Source organism: Perognathus longimembris, chromosome 24 (assembly GCF_023159225.1).
Source record: "Perognathus longimembris pacificus isolate PPM17 chromosome 24, ASM2315922v1, whole genome shotgun sequence".
In the NCBI taxonomy this organism is placed as follows: domain Eukaryota; kingdom Metazoa; phylum Chordata; class Mammalia; order Rodentia; family Heteromyidae; genus Perognathus; species Perognathus longimembris.
In genome coordinates, this window is record NC_063184.1 from 11,367,938 (window position 1) to 11,392,366 (window position 24,429).

The 24,429-nt window shown below is 37.6% G+C and overlaps 1 protein-coding gene and 1 long non-coding RNA gene across 4 annotated transcripts in view; one reads left to right on the forward strand and one right to left on the reverse strand.

The window, feature by feature from the left end:
* On the reverse strand, positions 1–24,227 carry Ap1ar (adaptor related protein complex 1 associated regulatory protein). Of its 3 annotated transcripts, XM_048333429.1 has the most exons (11): positions 23,770–23,844; positions 21,822–21,882; positions 15,401–15,449; positions 13,895–13,921; positions 11,212–11,237; positions 7,581–7,677; positions 5,991–6,089; positions 4,153–4,211; positions 3,433–3,506; positions 2,444–2,572; positions 1–1,836 (listed from the first exon to the last, which is right to left on the reverse strand). In XM_048333429.1, exons 2-11 carry the CDS (start codon positions 21,875–21,877, stop codon positions 1,571–1,573), a joined length of 882 nt encoding a protein of 293 aa, XP_048189386.1. In that variant the 5' UTR covers positions 21,878–21,882; positions 23,770–23,844; the 3' UTR covers positions 1–1,570. The 3 variants fall into 3 exon arrangements, with proteins under 3 accessions (XP_048189386.1, XP_048189385.1, XP_048189387.1); XM_048333428.1 differs by lacking the exon at positions 21,822–21,882 and having other exon boundaries at positions 23,770–24,226; XM_048333430.1 differs by lacking the exons at positions 5,991–6,089; positions 21,822–21,882 and having other exon boundaries at positions 23,770–24,227.
* LOC125341404 overlaps positions 17,571–24,429 on the forward strand; it is a 16,866-nt gene continuing 10,007 nt past the window's right edge. Inside the window, exon 1 of the long non-coding RNA XR_007208968.1 lies at positions 17,571–18,960. This is a non-coding gene — a long non-coding RNA (uncharacterized LOC125341404). The remainder of the gene's footprint in view (positions 18,961–24,429) is intronic.

Sequence of the window (24,429 nt, forward strand, 5' to 3'; positions counted from 1 at the left end):
TTATCTTTTAAATGTAAAAATGTATTTATTCACAATCCTTGAGAAGTTACCATTCCTTCAGAAAATTCCTTATGAACAAAAAGCCAAGAAAAATTACAAGAGTAACTTAGGCCAAACCAAAAATATACATCTGATGTATATAAACTTTACAAAGCAGTAACATAGGCAATGTGAATATAGAGTACCTTTACAATATTTCCAATGACATAGCAACAATTTAAATTATGTTAAGTCAGATATAAATGACAACATTACCTAATGTGTCTTATTTACATATTGAAGTGTGGTATTTGTTTCTATGAGATTAAAAATGGACAAAAAAAACTCCATAGTTGTCATTGCCTAGCAGTTCAAATATTGAAAGGGCCACATGATTTTTCTTAAATATAGCAGGAACCTGAAGTTGACATTTAGATCTGGACCTTCCTATGGTTTAAGAACATGCACTGTCATTGTTGCACGAGAAGGAAAGAAAAAGAAAATAAGGAAAATCCTCAAACAGTTTTGCTTGCTAAAAATCATACTCACTCTTCAGCTAAATCAAGGAAAGCTTTACAGACTTGGGCTTTTATATTAATATGTAAATTCTAAGAAAGTTAATTAATTGTCCATCACAAAATGCAGTTTTATATATATATATAGAGAGAGAGACAAACTTAATTCCATCCCAGGAAAGCACCTTGTACTATGAGGCAAAGGAAAACGTAATAAAATCAATGGAACCTTTCAAACCAGAAAGGACTTCATTTATTTTTAAATACCCGTATTACCTTTTAACGTTTTCCTTTCTTAAATCACCCAGATATGTTCTGTATAAAATATTTCTAAGATCATTCATTGGAAATATATAATTTAAAATAATGACTGCTAAAAGAAATCAATTAAAAGTCAATATAGTGGCAAGTAAAAGGAAGCGAAAGCCTAAATGCATATATTTTCAATTGCTATTTGTTATTATCGCCCAGTTAAAATGTTCAGTCTGAGAGCTTGTTTTATATTATCTTTTGATCAGATTGAATCAACATCTTTACAATGGGATAACTAACAAACAGAGAAAGAAACTGACATTAGCTATGCTATTAGATAATAAAACACAAAGAAGTCATAGAAGTGAATAATGCAGGAAAAGGAAAGATTATTCTAAAAACTTGACTATCCATCCTCATGCCCCCTTCACATTTGAGAATTAACCAAAGGTACTTTTTAACATTTTCATAGTTATAAAATAATGATATAGGCTCAGCAGCAAAGCATTCAAAACAAAATTAACGCAGATTAAAAAATGTGTAAATATACAAGAGTAAACCAGTAGTGCTATAAACAGTTAAAATAAATTTAATAACATGACAGACCCATGAATCTGGTCTTGAAAAGCAGAAGGCAGATGATAAAATTGCACTTAATTCTGAAGCAATTCAGGTCTATCCTATTATCCCTCTTCTTCTCTAATGAACATTTACAACATGGTTTCTTACTTCTGCCTCACAAGGAAGGCTCAGTACACCATTTATACATTCCAGTTAAGTTTTTAACATTTGGTCATAACTGATAAGCATCATATGATTTTATCCTATCGAATCTGTTGATCTGCATCTGACTGCTTTATGCCAGAATCAGATAGTTCTAATACAGGATTCACAAACCCAGAATACTCAGAATTGCCATTATCATCCATTTCGGCACTAACAAAGTCATTCTCCCACTCCAGCCCATTGGAATCGTCAGAGGCTGATGTAGGATTGCTTCCAGTCTTTTTGCTGCTGTACTTGAGTGCAGCTCGGAGAATGTCTTCCTCTGTTCGGGAACGTTCTCTCATTGGGAGCATTCTATTCATTCCTACAATTTGAACCAAGTGTTTAAGAAAATAAAAACTGAAAACAAAAAGCTCTATTAAAAACTTCCCCATTTATAGTATTGTTATTGCTCTAGTCTTACTGGATTTGATTTGTGAATTAAAAAGCCAGTCCTGTGGAGGCCTTCTGAAGGAAAAGTTCTAGAGTCTAATGCTGACAGATGCCTTAGATAAAAAAATGAATGCTCACTGAAGAGTAGTTCTGATGTAAAACTGATCATCTGAGGATGAAATTTCTGGAGTCACAAATCGAATAGAATGATGTTGGTTTTCAATTGCTTGTAATCTTATATGTCTAAGTCTGTCTCTGCCACGGTCCTTTCCTACCCAGATAATAACTGCATTCCCCAGAAAATGACAAGAGCACACATCTGCCCTGTACATCTCAGATTCCTATTACTACTGGCATGCACTTCCAGTATCTCCATTAGATCCTTGACAACACTGTGAAGTTAAATACAGTCTTAGCATCAATCCTACTTTAAAGATAAGGAAACTGGTTTGTGATTTGTATATGGTCATATACAAGATTCATATGAATCAATATAGAATATACTTAATGTTCAAATAAGATTTTGAATTAGAAAATACCTTCTTCATCTTCCCACTCTAGATCCAAGGATGTGCTGTCATCATTTCCACCACTAGATTTCGTCTTTGTCATTAAGTCACAGCTACTTTCTGTATTTGGTGTCAACACGGTGGCATCAGATGAGAGCCCTAGAATATATACCCAACCAAAGCAAATGTCACCTGTGCACTTGTACCACAACAATCATTTTCTTTTGCAATGATGTCTCTCCCTAAACATTACTATTGCTTTAAATTTCAAAAGAAATTGTTGATGGAATTGTTATATGGGTTAAAAACAGTCATACAAATTAATAAGATTTACAAAAATGATGAACTCAATATAATGTTTCTAATAGCCAATCATAAAAGAACACAAGAAATAAAACTGAAAGATAAAGTACATAAAAAGGCAGCCTACTTTCAAATGGACCTCATATACATATAAGGGTTTTGACTTTCGAAATAATCACTTTAATCTTAATTCATTTAATCTTGTAGATTAATCTGTAAAGGTATAAAAATTCTAAAAGAACTTGGACTCCCTATGTTGGTATAAAGAATAGCTTCATTTTTTTCTATTCCAATTCCTTTCGAAGGAGCTGGGTGCTAGTGGCTTGCACCTATAATCCTAGCTACTCAGAAGGCTGAGATCTGAGGATCCTGGTTCAAAGCCAGACCGGGCAGATAAATCTGAAGACTGTTATCTCCACTTAATCACCAAAAAGCCAAAAGTGGAGCTGTGGCTCAAGAGGCAGAACACTACTTTTGAGTGAAAGAATCCAAGGAACGGTATCTAGGCCTAGAGCTCAAGCTCCAAGACCAGCCAAAGGGGGGGGCGGGGAACCAAGAAAAAAGAAAAAGAATCATATTTTTATGCAATTAACTGCCAGTAAGTGACTTATCTACCAATATAAATTGAAGGGTAGAAAGAGCCAATATCTCCCAATTATCTGCTTAATGTGGCATAAAATAAACAGAATTTCCAGAGAATATTTTAGAAGACTTACTACTACTTCGAAAAACTTCATACTGCGACTTTACATTTCTCAAACAAGATTCAAAGTCATCTTCTGGTCCTGAACTGCAAGTAAAAGTGAACTTTAGTAGATGCAATAGAATGGTGCTTAATGGGGATGCTTTGGTTTTCAAGGCCAATCTCCCATATTTATTACAGCCATACAATGAGAATACTCTAATAATGCCAGACTAAATCTCCAAAGCTTAGAACTAAGGATGACTTGATAATTTACAGTAACAAGCATGAACAAGGTTCTCCAAATGAGTAGGACTATTGGTGGAGGATGTGACACTGGATACTTCTTCCAGAAATACGCATTCATTTTTCTATATAAGACAGACTAAGGAAAATACAATCTAAGTCTACGCACAATTTACTTTGAGGCACTGAGCTATTACATCATTTGCAGCATAGATGATGTGATTATAGTATTCCTGAAAATGTCATTAAAGTCAACTTGAATAAATGATCATTTTCCAGCTTAAGGAAATAAAAGCTCTCAGTAATTTTCCAAACATTAGCTTAAGAGAAATAATGTAACATATATTTTGTTCTGAGGATCAAACCCAGGGCTTCATGCTAAGCACATGCTCTACCATTGAGCTATACTTCCAGCTCCAGAGAAGCAGTTAATTCGAAGGAACAAGCAAAGAGGAATACATTTACAAACATCCTGTAAGGAAGGAGGACAAGAAAAGTCATTCTTTACCTCTGATAGTCTCCGTTGCTGGGAGGATGGTATCGCTGTATCACTCTCTGCCTCTCTTGCTTTGGAAACACAATGTAATACAAAATCACTCTGCTGCAAAACCATATTTTCAAAAACCACTCATGCAATGCCAGCAAATACTGTTTTCTAGTTTCTAGAAACAAAAATTTAAAGTTATTCTGTAGAAGTCTTTTTCCTTCAATTCATCACTACTCACTTCTACATCCTCTTGTTAGGGGTAGAATTTTTCTTAAGTGCTTAGAATATTCATGGTGTTGTAGAATATTCATAGTATTAAGCTTTTAACAAGCAATGTCCCTTTGTACCTAGAGGGATTAGCATAGGAAAAGAGTTCCATTTTGTATGAAATAAGTATTAATAAAACAATGGATTTATAAGGCCAGGGGCTGAGGTGGCGCAGATCCAGTAAAGTCCACTCATTACTGGAGAGTCAGATAGGAAGCCTGTTGAAGTTGTGGCTTTGAGTCACTAAGTGTGCATCCTTATCACATGGCCTTTATCTTCCGCTTCTTCCTCCATAAATTTTAGATGGTTACAGTACTGCCCAACAGGTTGTGTTGCTATGAAAAGCAAATGAACTGGGATTTGTCTGTGTACGTTGGGTGTGTCACTTTATGTTGTAGAGGATATGTGTTCTTAGAGTAGTATTTAGCGAGTGAAGGAAAAATTCAACTTAGAAAAATCACTCAAATAGATGATATATAGAATACTTTTAGTTCTTCAAGACAGAGTAGAGATTATAAAACAAGTACGTGTATGAGGCCTTCAAAATACTTTAGTTTCACAGAGTATACTTTAACTTTATTCTTTTAGAATATACTAAACATTTAAAGAGATACTTTCTCATATAATTTCATCTGAAGCCCTCTCCCATTCCCGCAAAAAGAGAAAATGAGACAGAGAAGATACAATTCACATAAACTCTACGTGACAATATGATAGACAGGATTTTTCCGTTCCTCTAAGTTTTTGGATGTGAAATGATCTTGTATTACTTCAACTAAAGTAGAGTGAGTTCACACAAGTAAGACGTAGAGGGAAATACTATGTAGAATAGTGAGTAAGCCCTTTAGAGCCTGAACTCTGGTTCCACATGCATTAGCTATAGCTTCTCAAGAAAATTACTTAACGTATCTGTTCCTTCCTTACGTTTCCCATCACTTAAACAGGGACTAAATACATCACATTTCTCCTGTTGTGAGAAGTAAACACACGTAACATACTTTGAACAGTTTGTGACAGGTAGCCAGTGCTATTTAGGTATCTGTTACTGACAGTTGCTAGGCACTATATAATACTACATTCTCTCCCATACAGCATGGCAAGATACTGTAAATCTGATGCCTTTCCGGGTAATAAGCCAAAATTTCTCAAGACCTCAGTCTCAATCTCCCAAGACAAGAAGTAAACATAAGAAGTAAAAAGCATCCCTATAAAGCAAAAATATTATAGCTTATCTGATTCCAAAAGAAATTCTAGCAGTTCAAGAAGTACTTCAAGTATATTTCAAGACTAGTTTTGAAAGCACGGTTATTTTTTCCAAAAGAACACTGAAGCTTGAAGCATTAAGTCACTTTAGGATAAACGAAAATGAGCTCTGCTAATCGAAAGCATCAAACAGGATTCAGTTTCAAGCATGTACTTTTATGTGATTGCAAGCAGTTGAAGACTGATTGACCTAAGAGTTTATGCATAAATACATCTGTTGTTAAAGAAGAGGCGGGTGATTCTAAGAGGGAAAAAGTCCCAACTTGGATTTGTCAGAGAAAATAAGGAGAAAAGCAAGTCTAGCGTGTGTTGGGGTCTTTTCCCCTCACCTCCAAGAGCTTTCGCTGCTTTGCTGCCCTGGCTGCCTCACGCTGTGCAGCGTAGGAAGCTTCTTCTTCTAGTCTTAACTTCTCTTCTTGTAAGGCTAACTGTGCATGAACAAAACGGTAAGGATTAACGAAAATCAGAACCTGTCTAACTGCTCTGCAAACAAAGTGTTTTGATTTATAAAAGAAAAATAAATCGCTGAAACAATTGATCTCTGCAAAGCAGTTCAGAATGGATATTTTTGTGACTGCCCATTTGGTTTCTTTAATAAAATAACAGAGATGATATGAGATATTACGGAATTGGTTAGAAATTCAGTTGTAAAGCAACAGCATCTAATTTCTAACAACACAGTTTTATTTCTCTTAAAATGCAATAATCTTCATTTTTAACGATCATCCCACCATCTACTACCCTCCCTAACTTCATGATTTTAAGCCTTTCATGTGGCAGGTCCTTAATGCTAAGCCAATCACAGGTGAACTAAGGGTTCACAATGTCTCCCTCTCTTATCCAAGTGACACTGATGCTCTGTGTCTCCTTCATTTTCTTAATATTAAACATTCAAAAACTACTTCCTACTTGAGCATCTTGCCATTCAAAACAGCATACATGCCTGCCTTAGTGGTAGGTATTTCATATTACATCTAAGGTAAGAAAAAACAAATATCAATTTAGACAATAACAGCTTCTATTGTGTAACTTAATGTATTTGAAATCCCTAACAGGTACCAAACTGTCTGCCTGCCTGTCTATACTGTGCAGTCCTAGAGATTAAACCCATGGCTTAATACACACTAGGTAAACTTTCTACCATTGAGCTACAACCCCAAGCCCTTATTAATATCATCATCATTATTTCCTGGTACTGGTGTTTGAATTCAGGACTTCACTCCTGCTTGGCTTGCTTGCTTTGCTGGTCCACTACCCATTTGTTGTATTTGAAACCAAGTATCAATCACTACCTAGCCTAAGCTGACTTTTAACTTGATAAGTATCTCAGGCTGTCCTTGAACTCACTGAGTAGCCCAGACTGGCCTTGAACTTGCAATCTTCCTGCCTCCACCTCCCAAGTGCTACAATAATAGGCAAATGCCACCACAGGCAGGTCAGCCTGTTCAATGAACTGTAAAGTGTAGTTTTGAGTGTGATTAATTCTATCTAGTTTAGTGAAAGAAAAACAGGCTATTTCTAAAAATATTTACATAAGTATAGCTTCTGTGATTTATTATATTTATTATACTTTTTGGATTACTGAGAACAAATAAACCCAAGACAAAAACAGAAATTTAAATGCTACTTATTGTGAATCAGTTTAACAGATAAAAGTTGATTTTAAATATAGATATATGCTCTTGCTAGCATTCCTACTTACGAATTAAGAAATTACCATTAAAAGAGCATATTATCTTTATTATTTGACATCAAATGATCTCTGACAAATGAAACCAAACTAAAAAACTAGTTTGGGATATATTTTTACTTTAAAATCACTTTGATATATACAGATATAGGTCCAATGACTATGTCATACATTATTTAATGACATCTCTTCCCTATTAATTAGGCTTTATGATAACAAGATTATGTACCTCCTTTTGGATTTTCTTATCAAGATCTTTCTGCTTTTCAGCAATGGAATCATAATGCCTCTCTCGCAAATCAACAATTTCTTCCTCAGTAAGAGGCCTAGAAAGAGAAATAATAGGAAAAAAACGTGATAATAGAATTCAAGCAAAACATTTGGAAAGTCAGTGAAATTCTGAAATTAAGAGCAAAAAGTATACATTTGAAGACTGTACTTACTATATTGGGCTATATCAGATGGAGACAATACAATATTATTATTATTTTGCACTACAGCCACTTTTTAAAAGAAATGTGAACTCCACTTACCACTTACATAGGTCCTACTCAAGCCGTCAGACCTGTGGCTATATCCTGTAAACCGTACCCCAAAATATTCACAATAAATCAACTTATACACTGTAATTTCTTTTTTTTTGCCAGTCCTGGGGCTTGGACTCAGGGCCTGAGCACTGTCCCTGGCTTCTTTTTGCTCAAGGCTATTACTCTGCCACTTGAGCCACAGCGCCACTTCTGGCCATTTTCTATATATGTGGTACTGGGGAATTGAACCCAGGGACTCATGTATACGAGGCAAGCACTCCACCACTAGGCCATATCCCTAGCCACTGTGATTTCTTAACCCTCATATTTATCCTGCTCAATCACTCTGGCCTCCTTGGGCCCTTGATCTTTCTCACTTCCAATAGGGAGGGAGACAACTTCTTTTATACATGATCCTTGTCATATGTCTGAATTATTTTCTCATCTTCCTGGAACCCCTACTGCATGACCATATTTGACAGTTTATTGACCTCTGGCCCTGGATCATTTCCAAGGTGCTAGAGAAAACCCAGTATCATCTGTTCATCAGCCCATCGCAAATGTCCTTAAACCTACATGAAGTCAGCTCCCTCTCATATCCTATACTAAGTCTTCACATACTAGTTAATTTTTATTCTAATTTTTACCACTGAAAAGATCATTTCACCCCACTTGTATTCTCTCATTTATGTATTGTTCTCCCTGACCTCTAGAGAGGGAGTGCCCTTAACCCGCCTGAGGTTGCTCATAGCACTGACCGCTGAAGTATTCATTACAAATGCCACCTCTGACTCTTACTACAGAGTTCTTGCTCCATCAGTGAGCACTTCTTTTGTTTTTAGTCTATTTCTTTTGTCTGTTTTCATCTCTCTTCTATGTGAAGAAAGAGGAGGGAAGAAAGGAAGAGATACTTTCATCTTACCAATAGCTACTCACTTTTTCTTTTTCAGCCCAGATTTCTGAAATTAAAAGCCTATCTATTTTGTACCTCTAGCACACTGTCTAATGCCAGGTTCTCTTCTAAGTACTTTATAAATATTAATCTTAATCCTCCCAACAACTCTATAAACTATACAGATAAAACGTAAGGGAATAAACATAGATGGAGATAAAAGAGCATGTCTAAGGAAGTCATACAGTATGCATCAAAGGTAGGATTTAAGCCCAAGTAGTCTAGCTCCTTGTTCTCAATGACTCCTCAGCTCCATTCACTCACAGTACCACTTCTGCTTCTAGCATTTCATAATCTTGGCAAAGGTAATCAGTAGCTTCTGTATTATCAAATACAATGAACAACTTTAAGTCCTTGTCATCTCAGTTTCATGGGACACAGTGGATCATTCCTTTCAGCCCATCAGGCTGTTTTTCCCTACATTCTCATTTGCTCCCTTAGCAAACTCTCCTGGCTCTTTTCATCTACATCTTGGCCATTTGAGACTATTTATTATCTGTCTATTAAATTCTCAGACCACATTCCAAGCACTTTTATTTCCACCTCTCTCCAATCTTGGCCCATTTACAAGTTTGTTGTTGGATTTTTTCGTGGTAGCATAGATCATACTCAGGGCCTACAGCATGGTGGTAAGTACTTTACTACTTAGTAACATCAACCTAGCTGATAGTGGTAATTACTATGGTTAACTAGGCATGTATAAGGTAACGTTTCCTACTTCTGTTTTTCTTTCCTACTGTAGCTCAAACTTCTGGCTAAGGTTTGCTTTATTTGGGTGTAATTTAAAATAACAAATGCTGGGCATGGTGGTAGTGTGCCTGTTATCTTAGCTCTTGGGAAGCTGAGGCAGGAAGATCTGAAGTTAGCTTGGGCTACACAGTGAGACCATGACAAAAAATAACATTCAAAGCAACAATTTTAAATGTTCACTTCATTAAGTTTTTGGCAATCTGTTTGAGCAACCTCATCTCAAAGCAACTCATGAAATATTTCTACCACTCTAGATAGATTCTTTGTCGTCCTGTCTAATGAATTCTTACTTTGCATATCCTATTCCTTTTGTATGGAATGTTCCATACCTAAGCAACTCTTCAGGGATCACCCAAGTGTGACATATCTCAACATTCACTTTCAGCACAGAATTACTAGCATTTCCTAGGATGCTTGTAACCACTATTCATTTGCTTCTCCAGGATCTATCTTCTAGAATAGGCTGTTCTTTCTTCTACTGTAGAGACCATGTTTGATTTATTTTTATTTTTGTGGTTCTGGGGATCAAATTCATGGCCTCAAGCACTCAAGGTCTCAACATGCAAGGTTAGCATTCTATTATTGTTGTTTTGAGACAGATCTGACTAGCCCAGGGTGGTTTTGAGCTTGTGATCTTCAGAATCCAAACCTCCAAAATGATGGGATTATAGGTAGGTGCACCCTACATGGCACATGTCTTTTCTCAGTGTCAGTATCTAGCATAAAAGCTAGCAAATGGGAATTGCTTGGTGTTTGCTAAATTTAAAAAATACTATATACTCAAAATATGAAACAGGTATGAAAATATTCTCTTGATAGTACCAACTTTTATTTGGCTTTGGTAATCCTGGGGTTTAAACCTAAGGCCTTGTACTTGCCTACTGCTTGAGCTTTTTGGTTGGTGTATTGGAGTCAGACTTCAGTAAACTTTTCTGTCAAGGCTAGCCTCAAACTGAGATCCTTCAGAACTGAGCTCCCTGAGTAGCTAGAATTACAGTCCTGAGCACACTGGTGCTCAGCTTTGTTGTACTTTTGAAGTTCTAGAATTCTTTTGATTAGTATATCATAAAGAAGCATATCATAAAGAAGGAAATGGGGTTAAAATTAAGAAAACTAAAAGGAAATGTATCAATATTAAATCAATATTAAGTGGCATTAACAAAATTTAAGAAATATATGCGACAGGATTATAGGAAAGCATGCAGGCATTGACATACATTTTGTAAAAGTTCAAAACTTTGTTTTAGAGAAATGTATTATTTGCCTCAGTTTTACAGAAAGAGAAAAGGCTTAGAAACACAAACTGTTTAATGACTCAAAGTAAGCAAATGCTGGTCATTCTTAGTGAGCTTCTTCTACTTCATTTTTTGTAAATTTGTTGTTATTCTTTTTCTTTTTCTTTTTTTTTTTTTTCTAATCCTGGGTCTTGAATTCAGAGCCTGAGCTCTGTCCCTAGCATTTTTTTGCTCAAGGCTAGCACTTGGCCACTTGAGCCACAGCGCCACTTCTAGCCATTTTCTATATATGTGGTGCTGGGGAATTGAACCCAGGGCTTCATGGATATGAGGCAAGCACTCTTGCCACTAGGCCATATTCCCAGCCCCTTGTTGTTATTCTTTTAAAAGACTTACCTATGACTGCTTCCTGGGCTCTCCCCCTGTACAAAAATTAATCAGCAATTAAAGAGTGTTCATAAGCAGAATTCTATATAAAGCAAGCTATTAGAATTTGCATTTTGTCTATAAGATGGTTAACTTACCAATTTTTTGTCACTATAAACAAAGTTCACATTAAAAATGGTTGAAACAAAAAATCCTTTAAACTGTACTATTTTTTTTTCACAAGCAAATACTAGTTTACTATTTCCTGAACTAGGTAACAACTATTTTGTGAATATTTCTTAGCTTTCTTTCTAACATAGCAATAGAATAGCAAATGAACTTGTGAAGGCAAGATGTAGTAGACAGCATATTCTTTATGCCCTCACTAGTAACAGCTGATCCTTATTAGTCACATTCCCACCTTTTGTGAAAATGTATTTGTAATCCCCAAGTCAATACTTCCTATCCTTTCTTGGTCATTTGAGCAGCCTATAACTTGTACATCGCCAACAATGTACATTCCCAGCTGAGGTACAACAGGTGTCACACTGTCTTTTCTCAGTTAGCATAATGACTAGGTGGCATTTATACCTGGTGTACTTGCATTTTTTTGTCCTTTAATTGCTCCTAGTTTCATTGTTGAAAACGATCCTTAAATGTAGAGCTTAAGGGCTATTTGTGAAGTATAGGAGGTGTGATGTGCCTTACAGAGAAAATATGTCAGATAAGCTCATTTAAGCAGATTTAGGGCTCACGGCAGCAATTCCATTTAGTGAATCAATAATGTATGTTAAATGTTTCTTAAAGCAGGTATACTAGTATATAATTATATACTAATTGGGCAATGACAATGTGGTCAAAAGCTTCAAAAATTTATTCCTATTTTCCCTATGACAAAGTATTCACTAATTCAGCACTCGTGGACCTTTAAGGAACATAACCACAACAAAGAACGGGAATTGACTGTTTTTGTATTCTTTCAAAGTGTTAAAAATTATAGCTTCTTTTTCCTCCAAAGCAAACCACAGTAATTTCCAATACTAATTTGGACTTAAAAATATTTAAACTGTTAAGGTCTGAGTTAAAATATATGACTAAGTTAGCCATAGGAATAAAAATGCTAATGGTCCACATTTAGGAAACAGCTAAAAAAAAAAAAAAAACCCAGGGTGACATTAATGTAACATAAAATGTATAAGAGAGGAAAGATCAGTTAGTAAAAATAAGACCAAATCTTCTTTTATCTTGAACCACAAAATATGAAATACACTAGGAAAACACTTGAAACCACAAGTTCTGAGAAGCAACATGTCAAGATACAGTATGAGGCTGTTAGCTTTGAAACTTTTTTCCAGTGTGTATTCACAAAGCTCATAAAAGAAATGACATGGTGATGGAATTGACGTTCAGGAAAGAAGGAAAATTATGTTCTACAAAACTCTAGCTATTACTTTGATGAAAAACAAAACAAAAGGTCAACAGTTTCCTAGCTATGATGCTTTGTTTTGATTCAGGATGTTTGCTTTTTTTTGAGTGTTTGAGACCAACTGCTGTAATGTAGGCTAGGGTGGCCCCAAACTCTCCACGTAGCCCAGCCTGGCTTTTAGTTGACTTTCTTCCTGCGTTCACCTCCTGGTCCTGCTTTTACAGGTGTGTAAACCACAACTGGCCATGAATACACATTACTTTGAAAAAAGTATTTATACCCAAATCAATTTGAGCAATGCTGAATTACAGGTTTAAAAATGTTTGTTTATGAGATGCATTAGTAGCTTATGCCTGTAATTCCTGCAACTGAGGATCAAGGTTCAAAGCCAGCCTGGGCAGAAAAATTCTATGAGACTCGTCTCCAATTAACCACCAAAAAGCCAGAAGTGGAGCTGTGGCATAAGTGGTAGAGACCAAGTCTTGAAAAAGCTAAGTGAGAGCACAGCCCCTAAGTTCTAGCCCTAGTAACTGCTCCAAAAACAAAACAAAAACTTTTTTGTAGTTGTTTAGTACAAGTTCTTCTTAGATCCTTTCATATCCTAATTTACATTCTCACACCAGTACTCTATACATATTCTGGGTAATGGTGAACTACAAAATAATTCAAATTTTTATAAAAAAGATTTGATACATTTCCTCTTATTTCAAAGGGAAAAGGCCAAAAGGCCAGCTTCAGCTTCTCTGTTGGTCTAATTTTAGAGCTGTGCAAAGGATTCCTCCAGGATGGTAAGATATTTGTACCAGCTCACACAATTAGTTTAAGGTAAATGGAAATTAGCATACAAACTAAACTCTCCTAACTATGCCTGGTATAATATACACATATCACCAAATCTCAATGTATATTTATCTTGCAACTGACCAAATTTTACATGAAGATACAAAAAGTCTGGTTAAATTAGAAATTGTAGAATGAGCTATAATTTCTTCCTCAGAAAATGTTCATTCATTCTAGAATATTCCTCAGGGAAAGAGATTAGAAAATCCCTTTTGGAAATTCAATATTATTGAGAATTCAAAATCTTCTGTGTGCATGTGTATATGCGAGTATGCACAGTATTAGATGTAAATATTGGAAAATTCTGAATTCTTGCTAATATAGAGTAACAAAATGATACAGAAGGGATGAAAAAGTAAAAACAATCAAAATAATTCAAAATAACTTAGAACAAACGTAATGATTAGCAAGAATAATGAATTAATTCTGTACTATGGAGATACTTACCTCATCACTTTCTACTAGATTCTCAAACTGAAAGAAGAAAAAAGCTAAGTGTTAGAAGGCATCTTTGTCTAAGGTACATATCTCACAAGAATTTATTACTTATTTCATCTTAAGAATAACTTATTTTTAAATGTAAAAAACACTTAAATTACTTACTTTTTATGTATCAGCACATTTGATATATTCAGCAGTCTCATAAAATAGTCAAGGTAAATATATACTATTTGTATTTATGATTTATATAAAAAAGATAATTACAGCAATATTCTACACAAAGCAGAAACCATATCAGTAACTAAAACCTGGATCAAATATTTTATTAGGTATTTTAAACCCATACCACTAGAATAATCTTCTTCACATGAGTTCTGAAATGAAATAATGTCATAAAAAGAAAAATGATTCAAGAAAGAGGGACTAAAAAGACACCTCAAGAATTTCTCTAAAGGTTTATTACATTTATTCACTTACTCATATAATTTATTTACTGAAAACCTAAGAGAAGGCAGTCATTGTTCCCAAACACAGTGCCTTTTTAGAGACAAGCATGTGAATACTTTATTACAGTATGATGTCAAATGACTTACTGGGAGTCATTACTATTTTAAAGTATTTGTCATGTACATATAATTATCTTGGTAAGTAACCACTTAAAAGAAGAAAAAAAACTTTTATTGTAAATACTGTTTTGCTTAAAGCCTGGGAAACAATGAATTCAAAGGTTTAGAAAATAAAATAGTTTAAGGGAATAAAAAAGCTATCCAGGGCTGGGGATATAGCCTAGTGGCAAGAGTGCCTGCCTCGGATACACGAGGCCCTAGGTTCGATTCCCCACCACCACATATACAGAAAACGGCCAGAAGCGGCGCTGTGGCTCAAGTGGCAGAGTGCTAGCCTTGAGCGGGAAGAAGCCAGGGACAGTGCTCAGGCCCTGAGTCCAAGGCCCAGGACTGGCCAAAAAAAAAAGCTATCCAAAATTAACTTCTTATTGGTTTGTGATTTAATAAAATCAAACTACTAGTTCATGTTTTCTCATTTACTATAGAAGTTAGTGAAGAAGTAGTATTCAATATTTACACCCAGGCAGTTCTGGAATGGAATTAATTTTCCATCACTTAAGATATATACAATAGCTCAATTTCTTCACTTGTGTAAGCCTTTCCATCCATATAACAGGTAATAAACACCTGCTTATAAAAGTTGTGGCAAGAACTGTATATGGTAGCATTCCTTAACTGTATGACAAGGGGCTGGTACATAGCAGATAGTATTGCCTGAGCAAACCAGGAGTCTGAAGAATGACAGTCTTAGTGAGACATTTCTGACAGATGAATACCTTCTGAGCTATGTAGGGTAAACCAAAATCAAATCTGCAAACTCCTCCCTATTCTCTTTGTTCTGCACTGCTCTAATTCTCTCCATTAGAACCAATTCTTTCTACCTTAAAGTCCCTTCTACTCTTTTGAAGGTTTTTTTAATCCCATAAAATTTATTACCTCTACTTACCTCTATTGTTAAGTGCTCACCTCTTGAGCATGTTCTAAAATATTTGGATCTGGGAAGAAAATCAGAAAACAACATTAAAAACCAGAACTAACTGAAAAGTGAATATGATGCCAAGTTTTCTCAAGAACAACTTTAATCTTCTAATTTGTAATTGTCGTATACTTGTGCAAAGTAAACAAATTGATCTAGGTTTTTAAATAGCCTTTTGAATTTCAGTGTTGAGTCAACAATATTTTTATTGGTAGTAATACTTATTAAACTTCTAAAAAATAATCTCTCTCAGCAATCATCATTCTCTTACCTGAAGAACCTGCCCCTGACTAATCTAGGTTCCATCTTTGGGACTAGCATAACTGAAGAGTGAGCCAAGTCTCCCAGCCTGAATTTGATTTGTCCAGAATTATGAAGAAACCAGTCAGAGATGCAATGTACTAAAAGCTCTAGGGAACTGCTGGGGGACTGTGATTCTAGACAATCTTCAGTGACAGGAATAAAAATCAACTAAATGAGTTAAGAGAACAGAGTTATCTAGAAGGACCATTTCCATCCCTACCCTGTAACATATCTAACTATAATAAATAAGCTCTTTTCAACATATAGCTAATAATCAAACACAGCTAAACAACTTTTAGGTCTTCCTTAGCTCATCTTCCCACCATATTTAATTGAGCACAGATCTATAGCTGAAAACTCTGCTGTCTAGATTCTAATATAATGTACAGCTTGGAATCCAACTGTACTTCTGTAATATGTAACATGTTCATAGGAAAAGCCCTTTGTGCTTTTATTACAAAAATAGTTTTGTAATATCTATAAAACATTTGTTATCTTTTTCTTAAGAGACCATTATTCAGTAAGTCTCTCAGTAAATATCAAGAGTGGTCAACTTTGAAAGAAAATTTAGTCTATTTTAAATCACAACTGCTGAAGAATCTAAATATAAATAGCCTTCTCCTCCTTAGACCCATCCTATTTTTAAGCACATAAGTGGATCGTATTGTACAAACCTCCCCAAATCTACTAAAAAAAGTTAAAGAGTAAATAATTACAAAATAATTTTAAGTTTCTCCCAGTGTGTAAATATAAATGCTTATGAATGAAAATAGGTAGCTAAAAACCATGATTTGTGGTTTTATATTAACATTTGCCTAAAGCTACTGAATCCAAAATTGATTTCATCTATAATGATAATATAATTCCAATGCTGAATTCATAGAGATCTGATATTCCTGAAGGTGTGGTTATTTCAGGTAACACAAGCAACACTAGAAGATGGCACTGTAAACTGATAGTGACTTCTCTCCCTCATTCTTGGGCAAGTCAATACAATAGCAAGTCATTATTATAGGCAGGAGACTGCTAGATTATCTCTGGTAGCTCAAGTAGGAAAGAAAAGAAAAAAAAGATATGGAGTACTAAACCTGACACCAATAACAGATTCTTAGCTCTAACAACCCTTTAAGTAAAGCAGTTATTCCTGTATTTTGACACAAAACATTTTGCCAAAAAAGATTACTAAGCTTCACCCTCAGGCTGGCTCAGAGCCAGGGTGCTATATTCCTTCTAGTTTATTTACCTATTTATCTATCTTTGGGCCAATGCTACCAGGTTTTAACTGTTAGTGCTGGTATCTGATAGGACAAATTACTTTCTTCAAAATTTGGGAACCAAGTAATCAAGTTCCAGAAAAATCCTACTAGGTTCTTAATCAGAATTATACTGAATTTCTAATCAAAAGTAAAAATTTAAGCACAGTATATATTTTTTTCATCACGAACAAGGCACCTGTACTTATTTAGAATTGTTTGCAAACTTGTTCTAGGACTACTCACCTATTCTTAATTTACTCCTAGATTATTTTTTGTTTCCTCTATCATAGTAAGTCATTTATAAATACATACTATCTAGTTACTGCTGGTAAGTGGGAACACAATAAAGTTTAATGAAATGATATTAGATCACATTTTACACTATTACGTTGGAAAAAAGACCTGAGAAAAAATTAAGTATCAAGAATGGAACAAGGGAAATCCATTACTAATGAAATTCTGAATTCGCATAAAGTTTAGTGTGTGTACGAGTACTGATGCCTGAACTCAGGGTCTCATACTCAATTGGCTTTTTGCTCAAGGCTGGTGCTACCACTTGAACCACACATCCTCTTCTGGCATTTTGCTGGCTAACTGGAGATAACTTCTTCCCCAAGCTGGCTATGAACGGTAAGATATCGGCTTCCTGAGTGGTTAGGATTACATGTGTGCACCAACAGTATCTGTCAACATTTTCTAGTACATTGGAAGAGGTGCATAAACTATGTGCCTGAAATTCTATTCCAAGATATACATGACTAAGAATCTTTTACACATGTATAGAGCAGATATTTATGAGAATCTTAACTGAAGGTGTAATTGCAAAGCTGATTACAATTGTGATTGCTAATCTATCATTGTAACTACCTACATTTCTAAATTGTTACCTCTAGAAATAACAGAAATGCCTATCAATGGGAAACGCATAAATAATGGTCTAGCCATACGACACCACACAGGTACAGAGATGAGTGTACAAGTTGGTAGTACATCTACAAAAATGGGAAGTTTGAAGAAACCTTTCAGTTAAGAGTCAGATCTTAGCTGTGTATTGTGTTCACACTTGTAATCTTATCTCCTGAAAGGATCATGTTTCAAGGCTAGACAGAGAAGGGGGAAAAGTTTATGAGCTTCTAATCTCAACCAACAAAAAGCATGACACAGTGATACTTATCTGTCATCCCAGACAGGTGGGAAATATAAATACGAGAATCTCAATTGAGATTGACCCAAGCATAAATTCAAGGCCTTTCACAAAATGTAACAAAAGCAAAAAGGGGCAAGATATGGCTCAAGTGATAGAAGATGGCAATCATAAGTTTAAATCCAAGGAATGAAGAAAAAAAAGACTAAAAATTATCCTATCTACCCACAGAATTATAATCAATGTTTACTGTATCTCAAGCAATTAGAAAGGACTACGAAGACCATTCTGGTCTTCAATGTAGGGGGGTAAAACAACCTAAGAAGCTGCTCTGTCAAGAGCCAAGAACCACAGGAGCCTCAGAGAAGTGAGTGGAGATAAATGCATAAAATATATGTATGAATAATATATGCAATCAAATTTGAAGCTGGATAAAAAATGATAGCTTGGATTACAGTGGTGTCAGTGAGATAAGTGTATGGATTAAAGAAATATGTGAAAGTCATCTTGTTTGGGGATGGACAGGAAAATGAGAGACGATGGAAGCAGTGTCAGAATCCCAATGGAGATGTAACAGGAAAGAAGCAGCAGTGAAGAGAAGTGTATGTGGTAGAGTTCAGCAATCAGACTTCCAGAAGGGGAAGGGGAAGGAGCATGGAGGATAGAAGAATCAGCATCAGTATTGAAATAAGTATCACCTCAAGCTGGGATGTTAGAAGATGGTTAACATCTCCTCCTATATGCATTTAACTTCAACAAACCAGCAGTCCTTGCCCTGGAGAGAGGTGGAGGCGAAAACAAAGGGAATAAAACGCAACATTCTACTTGTGTATGTACTTGTGTACATACTTGTGTATGTTCAGTTACATAGTTAATAAAAGCTGAGCAGTCGAAATTGAGGCTTCAAGAGCAATGACTTAAAGGAAATAGAAGTGCATTTCTCTTCTTATTTAGAGCTCTCCAGTCATCCAAGGACACTCATTTTACATATAATTATAATGTCCCGGAGAGCTGTTTCTAAATGAAGGTTTCAGTACATCCATTCTACTACCACTGAAGATATGAAAGGATATTAGAAAGTGGGCAAGGAGAGATTAAGGTAGGTTTCTGGAACATAATACACTGAATGATGGTAGCATGTAAAGGAATTTGGAAGTTTTAAAGTAATATGGTACAGGCCAAGTATAGTGGCTCATATCTATAATCCCAGTTACATGGGAGGCAGAGACTGGAAGTTGACATGGTTCAAATAGAGTTAGCAAGATTCTATCTCAAAAATAAGCTGAGCATGGTTGTGCATGCCTATAATCCCAGCTACAGAGGAGGCATTGGTAGGTAGATCATGGTCCCAAGCTGGCAAGACAAACACAGGAGTCCCTACTTGAATAAAATACCTAAGACAACAAAGGCCTGTGGTGTAGCTCAAACAGTAGTGCATCTGCGGAGCAGGAGGCAGGCCCTCAAACTCAAGCTCCACAAAACAAAATAATAATCATGTACAGAAGTAGAGACTTTTGCATACTTATTTACTTATTGTACCATCAAGGCCATCTTTTGTTAGGGATAAAATCATGCTGAAAACAGACTGAAAATTCAACTTTCTACCCTTCTCCTGTTATTTTGTATTATAAATAATTTTCAAGTAAAAAAAAACACCACAAAACCCTGAAACTTTTAAACAATTCCACAATGGCACTTCTCTTCAAATTCTTTTGGATCATATCCAGTAAAATACAATAAGAAAGTTTCCCCCTATATCTTCTGTTTGACACTATAAATAAATGATGAGATGCCAAGGTAAATTGCTTCAAAGTCTATTAAAAATTAAAAGTTTCCCAGGTCTATTTTTGTGCCCTGAGCAAAAGACTGGAAAGGTTATAAATCAGATACCTGTCAAAAACTATTACAAAGATGACAGACATGTTGTTTTTTCCATTGGTATTAAGTATTTCAATAGAGGTTTAGCCATTCAAACTGGAAGAGCCCCCAATCAATAGATTCTTCAGGTGGAGACAACACTGGCATAGGTGATACAGGTCATGGTTAATTCTGACTAGGCCAACTGATGCCGATATCTGGTTAAAAGTTATTCTGGGTACATTTCCAAGAGTGCTTTGGAACAGACTGGCTTCGGGAGTCTTCAATGTGCTAATCATCATCCAGCCTGCTTGAGGCTGGACCATGAGGAGAAAGGGAGAGAACGACTGACTTTACTCCACCTCCCTGCTCTGCTCGAGCTGAGGCCCTGGTGGTCTTCTGCCCATGAAATTAGGTCTTAGACCAACTGTTCTGGGACTTTACCTGGAGACCCACAATCTGGAGATCTAGACATACAGGCACATATCATCTACTAGGTCGGCTTCTCTGGAGGACCCTAATATAACTGATAACAGTAAAAATATTTACTGCCTCTTCCCAATAAAGACTAAGGAGAATGGATTTTCAGGAGGTAATTTTAATTTCTTAGAAGACAATAAGGATGGCAATGTTTACAGCAGAAGTACAGAGAATGCAAAGATGTTCAGAATGTATGAGGACAGACTGAATAGAACACACATACAAAATCTTTTGTTAGGCCACTATAAAGTGAAAGGTAAGCGCAGATGAGACTTGGAGTGCTAGCAGTTGAAATAATAAAATGGATGAGATTTTGAAGTAGGTGATATATGTGTGAAAGGGATTAAAGACAAAAATCAGTATTGACCACACATATAAAGAATGAGTAGGAAAGGAATAAGAAAAAAAAATGAAAGTGGTGCTGTAGTGGTCAAGGGCACAGTTACAAAAGGAAGAACAAAGGAAGAAAGAGCATAGCTTACTACACATGCAACAGTATCAAGTTGTTGAGATAGTTGCAAGATTGTCCAGTGACACAAAGTATGAGATAGCTCACAGAGAGCAGAAGAGAAAGGAGAAGAGTGGAAAGAGAAGAGAGAGGGGAGAGAAAAGTGGAGAGGAAGATGGAGAGGAGAAAGAGGAGAGGGAAGAAGGAAGAGGGAGGGATGGAGGGATAGAGGGAGGGATGGAAGGACAGAGGAAGGGAGGAAAAGACAGGGAGGGAGGGAGAGAGGGAGGGAGGGAGAGGGAAGGACAGAAGGAGGGAGAGAGAGAGAAAGAGAGAGCGCGTACAAGAGAGCACATAAGCTCACAGCAACACAGAATAAAGTAAGGGCTGTGATTTCAGAGAGACCTGGGCTGGATTTTCAACTCTATCTTGGGCAAGTTAAAACTTTCTAAGTTTCAGTTTTCAATTTATAACGTGTCTATAGGTTAAACGGCATTAACCTAGAAATCCAAAATGGTCCAAAATCTTAAACTTTTTGAACACCAAAACAATTGGGAACACTTGTCTTCATGGGACAAGTTAAAGTAAACATACAGAAGACTCCTGGGGGTGGGGAGCAGCCTGGACAACACAGCAAGAAACTAACAACAAAATATATACATGCACTGAAAATATTGTGTAAGACTAACTCCAGGTTATGGTATTAAAATAGCATATAAAATATGGCAGTTTCATGTTTTTCTTGGTTACCATCTCAAGGTATCATTATGTGCTAAAATAAAATGCCCAATCTGAAACACATCTAGCCTTATGCACTTCAGATATGGGATATTCAAATGGTGATAGTACTTATTTCTTCACAGGGGTGTGGTGAGGAATAAATGAATAATGCAAAGTACTTACTGTAGTGCCTGGCACACAGGAAGTAACTGAATGTTGGCTGTTGTTATTAAAGTCATTTTTACTGGAAAAGGAAAGCAAATCCTTGTAAACTGCAGTCTGAGGGCAACTCTACTGATGCTGTCAAAATGTCAACCACTACTAAATACCAAGAAAGATACAAAATATGGTTTAAAAAATGTTTGTCAGTACTAGGGATTGACTCAGGGCCTGGGTGCTGGTGCTATCCCTTAATGTTTTCACTCAGGTCTGGTGCTCTACCAGTTGAGCTACAGCTCCACTTCTGGCTTTTTAGTTAACTGGAGATAAGAGTCTCAAAGACCCTTCCTGCCTTAGCTGGCTTTGAACCCTTCTTCAGATCTCAGCCTCCAGAGTAGCTAGGATTATAGGTATGAGCCACAGATACCTGGCTTGATTAAACTTTTACATGAAACTACAGCATATGCTGACTGGAACAACTGTTTTAGAAGTTCAGTAGAAAGACAGGAATTAAAAATACAACCCAATAAAATATAATTCAGCCTTCCATTTAAGAAAAAAAAAAAGAAACTATACAGCAGACTTCCAGCTGACCAGCAGATGGAGCCCTCTGGAATGTCTTGGTAGGCGAAACCTCATTGCAAAGAATAACACATTAAGATACCTAAATTTTATTTCTAAAGTCCTGTTTCAATCTCCAGATAATGTCGTAAGCAATAAGGTTTCCAAAATATCTCAACAGTGACGTTTTGATAAGTCAACAGATACTCTAGATTTAAAGATACTAGAACAGTCTAATCGTTTTTGGTAGTTCTTGCTTTCAGATCAGATTGTGTACAGTGATCTGATTTTGAGATCCTCTTGGGAAATCTGCAAGGATAAGAAATGGAGCCTTGGAATGTAAAGGAACCAGGTGGAGTCGAGCTTAAAGTGGCAAGGAAGGCCAGGATGCCCAATTTTCTGTCTTGCAGTAAACGCAGTGACACATAAAACCAAGTTTAAAGCTTGACTTGATTTACTCCTAAACTGTCCCACTTTTCTAAGTACTTGTAAGTTACTATCTAGATCTGTGCCTAAAGAAAAGCCAAACTACCGGGTGACTTTAAAAAAAGCAACTACAGAGACACTCATTTCTACCTGCTAACAGGAAGTTGCTAAAAATGTTAAGACTAAACAGGAAGGTAATCAGAAGACCCAGGTAAGGAATCTGTTAAAATCCCTTTTAATTCATACATCTCATAGGTTTATGAGTTTAAATTAAAAACTCAAAATTGACCTCAGGTGCATAGGGGCTTTGATTGCCTGATGTGTTTTATAAGTGTACTGGTGGCAATCACACATTGACCTCCTCTCCAAATTTCAAAAACAAATGCATAGAAAAAAATCATACTCTGCCCTTCTGGCTTACCAGTATTTTAAAAATGGAAACGCCTAGTGGAAACAGCAACCAGGCAACTCTTTATCAGAGTTGTCTGCGCCTAGACCCTAATTACACTCAAACATCTCGATGACTTCACTGAAAAATGCACCTGAGACCTGAAAAATGCACCTGTTCACTTGCTGATGGGGTCCAAGACCAGATCAAGATACGGGGACCAGGGTTGATCCAGAACGCCCAGGGCTCAGGGTCGGGTGTGCCCGGGGTGGTGGAAGCCGGACCCCAGGCCCAGGAGCGCGGGGTGGGGCGGTGCCACCTGGGACGCCCAGGTGACAGGTGGCCCAGGCTGGCTGGGGGGGGGGGGGCGGCCGGAGCCACGCCTCGTCCCCTCCTTCGAGTCTCCCCGCTCCCTCGGGAGGCCCAGGGCCAAGAGGCTCCTGACCCGAGCCCCCGTCACCACCGGCCAGATGCCACCAGCCCAGTGAGGCCGTGGGGCCTCCACAGACGCTGGGGGTGGGGAGGAAACGGTAACCGGGAAGGGGTTCCTGCGCCTCGAGCAGCCGGCGGGGCTGGCCCCGAACGCCCGCTCCTTACCCTCCGCCTACTCGCGGCAGCCGCCCCGCTTCCCTGCGGAGCCGCCCGAAGCACTGCGTCCAGCAACAGTTCCCCATCGCATGCCGCCCGGGAGCCGCCGCCGCTCCGCCTCCGCGCCGCCCTCGCACAGCCCCGGCCCGGCAGCTGCATCCGCGTGTCCCGAGCCCAAGGGGGAAGGTTCGGAAACCGACGGCCGGGAGACGTGGGGGAGAGAGGGGGACCGGCGGTTCCGCGGCAGCCGGAGGGGCTGAGGCCACGGGGGTGGAGAGGGGAACAAAGGCCGCAGTTACTCCATCGGCCGCCCAGGGAGGAGCTCCTGGCTACTGGGTTTGGACTCCCGCCTGGTCCGCATGGCCCTCCCCCCCGCCAGGATCCCGGGCCTCGCTTGAGGGAAACTCGCCCCCAGCTGTCGCAGGACGCCGGCCAGTCCCGCGCGTCGCGGGTCCAGGCCCCGCCTTCCCGCCGGCCCCGGCCCGTGCTTTGCCAACCTCCCCCACCACGCTCCGCCCCAGCCCTGGCCGTTCCTGCGCTCCAATTGGGCTCACGCTCTGCGAGAGCACCGCCCCTTCCGGTTACCACTGCGCGTCACTTCCGCTAGCTTGGCTTCGAGGGTCGGCGTGGGGAGGAGGTTTCCTTCCGGCGTCTGCGCCAGGTGTTGTA